The 3,939-nt window shown below is 55.2% G+C and overlaps 1 protein-coding gene across 1 annotated transcript in view; it reads left to right on the forward strand.

The window, feature by feature from the left end:
• LOC113214894 (uncharacterized) overlaps window positions 1-3,939 on the forward strand; it is an 86,913-nt gene that overhangs the window by 58,587 nt on the left and 24,387 nt on the right. The window contains exons 8-9 of the mRNA XM_052277395.1: window positions 389-519; window positions 1,530-1,787. Coding sequence (XP_052133355.1) covers window positions 389-519; window positions 1,530-1,787 — 389 coding nt within the window. The remainder of the gene's footprint in view (window positions 1-388; window positions 520-1,529; window positions 1,788-3,939) is intronic.

Raw genomic sequence — 3,939 nt, forward strand, 5'->3', positions numbered from 1 at the left:
GGTGCGGCCCGAAGGCCTGGCCCGCTGGAGGGCCCAGCCCTGTCCCCTGCACTGCAGCGAGCGGTCTGTGGGGCGCCGAGACTAACAAGCTCACACTTGTGCCTCGCCGCTTATAGGGGCCGGAGAGAGAGAGAGAGAGAGAGAGAGAGAGAGAGAGAGAGAGAGAGAGAGAGAAGGGGGGGGGAGAGAGAAGGTAGTGAATTCACAGAAACAACGCACACATGCACAGGTCTGATCCCCAAAGCATTGTCCAAACCGAGGTCCAAACCTCCAAACCCAGTTCCGCGGATCGATTTGAGCCTCAACCGCTCGCCAAATACACCAGTTCATTTTGAAGGAACCATGATTATTGTCTCTTTTCTGACATTTTCTTTTTGCTCCATTGTAGAGGCCGACTCGGGTTCCTGGGGTGCGTGGAGCCCGTGGTCGGCGTGCACTTCGACCTGTGGCGGCGGCACGAGGAACCGTTACCGCTTCTGTGACAGCCCACCCCCGAGATACGGGGCAAAGTTCTGCGAGGTAAGCTTGTGTCAACCGTTGTAGAGTATACCACCACTGTCCTGCATTTCCCTTTTCCCCTTTTATTGCAGTGTCATTAAAAAAATAATGCAGAACTTAAATTGTTTTTGAAAAAAATAGTTAACCTACTTAACTGTACGTTAGGGAACAGGTAACGCCTGACGGGCACAGGCCTGCGGTATTGTGTGATCCATTCCAAAGATGTTATTCTTTGCACCAACTTGTGGCTAATTCCCAAGTTTTCGGGGCCTATCCCATCGCACAGCAGCTTCCTCACAAACCTCCTGCTCCCCGGTCTGCACAAAGCGCCTCAAACTATCGCCTCGCGAAAAGTTGTCCACCCTCCCTTCCTCCTCACCGCCCTCGTCCCTCCCCCCCTCGTGCAGGAACCGAAACAGCCAGAGGCGGAGTATAGTTTCGCCTTGAGAGGAGATCACACTCTTCTCCTGACTTCCTTCGATGGAAGCTGCCCCCCGCCCCCACCTCTTCCCCGGTACTTTTCGTACACGCCTCCAATTATTATTATTCAAAATATGAATACTCTAAACCTGAACTTAACGGCATCACCTTAACACACGCTGCGGCTCATGTTCAACATCTATACCAATTGTGTGTGAATTTGTGCAACCGCGTAAGCTGCGGGTAAAAAAGTCTACTTTATAATTTCGTGCGTCCCGCCACTGCGCCGCACTTCCTTAAATAATCCTCCACTGACTGCTGGGGAGATGGTGGGGTAGAGGGCCCGAGTGGCTGTGCCAAGCAGCCAGGCTGTGCTGGTGCGGACTGCCGCCGAGGTCAGCCGGGCGGGTAGGCAGTCCCGCTGGACCTGGGTGTTCGGCGGGACGGCCTACTCGCTGATTGGCAGGGGCACTGGTGGCCCTGCTACGTGCTCTCCGCCTCGTCTCCTCCCAGTCTCCTCCCTACCTCCCGCTGCCCCCCCCCTCCTTCCCTCTCTTCTCCTTTCTAGAGGTGACGATCTTATTCTCTCGTCTCTCGTCCTTGTCCCCCAGGGCTCCTCGCTGGAGACGATGCGCTGCGGACCGGACAACGAATGGGACTGCGCTCCCGAAGGGGTTAGCGCTGACCTGCCGCTGCCCCTGCCGCCGCCTGCGGAGGGCAGGCGGGTGGCGGCGGGGGCGGCGCAGGGGACGGCCGTCAACTCTGGCTGCCGGTGCGGCTGCGTGGTGCACCTGGGCACCACCAAGCCCGGCACCCTGCTGGCCTCATCCTCCAAGTCCTGTCCGGGGAGGTCCTTCTGGCTCGTGCAGGTAAGTGCAGCAAACTAATTGTTATCTTTCAACTTTGATGTCTAAGTTAATTAATACTTCGTAAAATTTGTTATTATTATTTTCGGAGCTTTCCAGGCATGCGGTCATTTCCACGAAATGTTGTGGAAACTTGCGTGTGTTAACCCCCAGTGTCAGTAGAATGTGGACGCGTACTGTAGGGACCGTTAAGGGGCGGTCAGCTTGCGTCCCCCTCCCCTTCCCTTTTCCTTTCCCAACCTTTTGCTTCGCGTGACCCGAGGTCGCGCCGCCCTCGTCTCGTGGCAGTAACTTTGTTTCCGGTTGAGATTAAAAAGAGCGACGGAAGGGTGCAAGGGGGGCGGGAGCGGAGAGGCGGAGAAGGGGGGGTTTAAAATTGTGTTCCTGGAAAAGGGGAGGGGGTGCGGGGGTCGCGGAAAGGGGGCCGGGTGCGTTTAGAGCTCGGCGGCTCTCAGACTGCGGAAGTTGAATAGCTAATTTTATCTGAAATAGGAGGAAGTCATTCTTGTTGTCGCGTAGTAAACTGCGCGTGACCCACCGGCTCCGGGACAAAAGGAAAACTGATTGTCTAACTCTGAGGAGGCACCAGGACTTATTCCAATCTAAAACAAACTGCGAGCATTCTGACAGGCGCCGAAAATCAGGGGCTGCATCAAGCGTCTGCCTTTTTAGATCCTTTGAATGTCGTCCCACAATGTATCAATCATGTCCACGCTTTGTCATTCAAGCGAATGGGGCGTTCTTTAGCTGCACGGATCGGATATCTGCCCCTCCTCTCAGGAAAAGTATACCGAGGAAAGATGTACATGTAAATGGACGAGTTAGGAAAGCAGCGAACCACTCTGCTGCGGCACTGCGCTTGGCGGCGCTTGGTCAGGTCCGGCAGCCGATGAGGCTACTGACCCACCCCGAGGCCAGACGGTGCGGCATGGAACGACTTAATGCACGCAACGTGCAGAGCTGTCCCCGGCTGTCCCGCAGCTGCTCTGCCCGGCCCCGGGCTGTCCCTGCCGGACAGAGCCGCGTGCGTCCCGGAGCCCCCCGTCCCTCCACCCCGTCGGCATGTACGCAGCGCGGCCGGTTGTACACCTCCCCCCCCCCCTCCTCTCCCTTGTCCCGGCTGGCAGTTTAGCGCGAATTACAAGCGCGTACGCGATTTGTATGGTTATGAGGGGACATGGCCCCGCTGCTGTTCGGCGTGCGTGTGTCAGAGCGAAACTGCGTCCACAAACCGAGTCACAGTCACAAACTTGTACATGGTTTTTCGGTTTTGAGCAGGCTCATATATTTTTAAATGTGACGGTTTTAGGGCTGGTCCCACGGTGATCTCTTTTTTTAAAAAAATAATCTTAAGTGGACTTTATGGTGTGAGAAATCGTTTCGCGGCCGTGCTCAGTAGCGCCTTGACGTCCTCCGTGATACAACGCAAGAAGAAAATGGTATTGCGCCCGAGGCAGCCCGGGGGGGGGGGGATGTCGCTCTACAGCCATCAGCAGAGCAGGCATTAGGCCGCGCGCCGCTCATCCGGACGAGAGGCGATGAAAGGGAAAAAGACTGAAAACTGAAGAAGTTACTCGGAGTGCGCGGCGGAGATGAAGCATAAGGCACCACTGTGATGGCGTCTCCCTCGCTATTTCTCTCTCTCTCGCACTGATCGAATCTCCATTGCTACGCAGTTCTCTTTCTCGCTCACTCAGCTCCTCGCTCCTCTCTTTCTCCCTCTCTGTCTCTCTCCCTCCCTCCCACAGGTCCTCGCCGTCAGCCAAAAGAAGGTGAAAGTAAAAGTCTCAATCATCACATCTTCACAGAGAATTATTACCGCTGCTGATCGGCAGTGCCTCAGAGGAAGAGGGCGGCTACCTTTGCCATCCTCTAAAGAATGTTCTTTCATCTTGAAAAGAAAGCAGCATCTTGACGCTCCGTGTTCTTATTTTCGATTTCGGCGTTGCTGAGGGGAGCCTTTCGCGCTTGGACGGGACCGGTAAGAGAGGAAAAAGAAACATGTGACGGTGCTGGTGAGAGACAGCCTGGGAAGTGAGAGAGGGGGGCTGGGCATGAAAGATGAGTGAGTCCCTGATAGGGAAAGGCCCTCCTGCGCTTGATTGATGTACAGAATAATCCATCTCTGAAAGGAGAAAATAAAAGAAAGTAAATA

The sequence above is a fragment of the Frankliniella occidentalis genome, unplaced genomic scaffold (genome assembly GCF_000697945.3).
Source record: "Frankliniella occidentalis isolate FOCC.00 unplaced genomic scaffold, Focc_3.1 Scaffold10, whole genome shotgun sequence".
In the NCBI taxonomy this organism is placed as follows: Eukaryota; Metazoa; Arthropoda; class Insecta; order Thysanoptera; family Thripidae; genus Frankliniella; species Frankliniella occidentalis.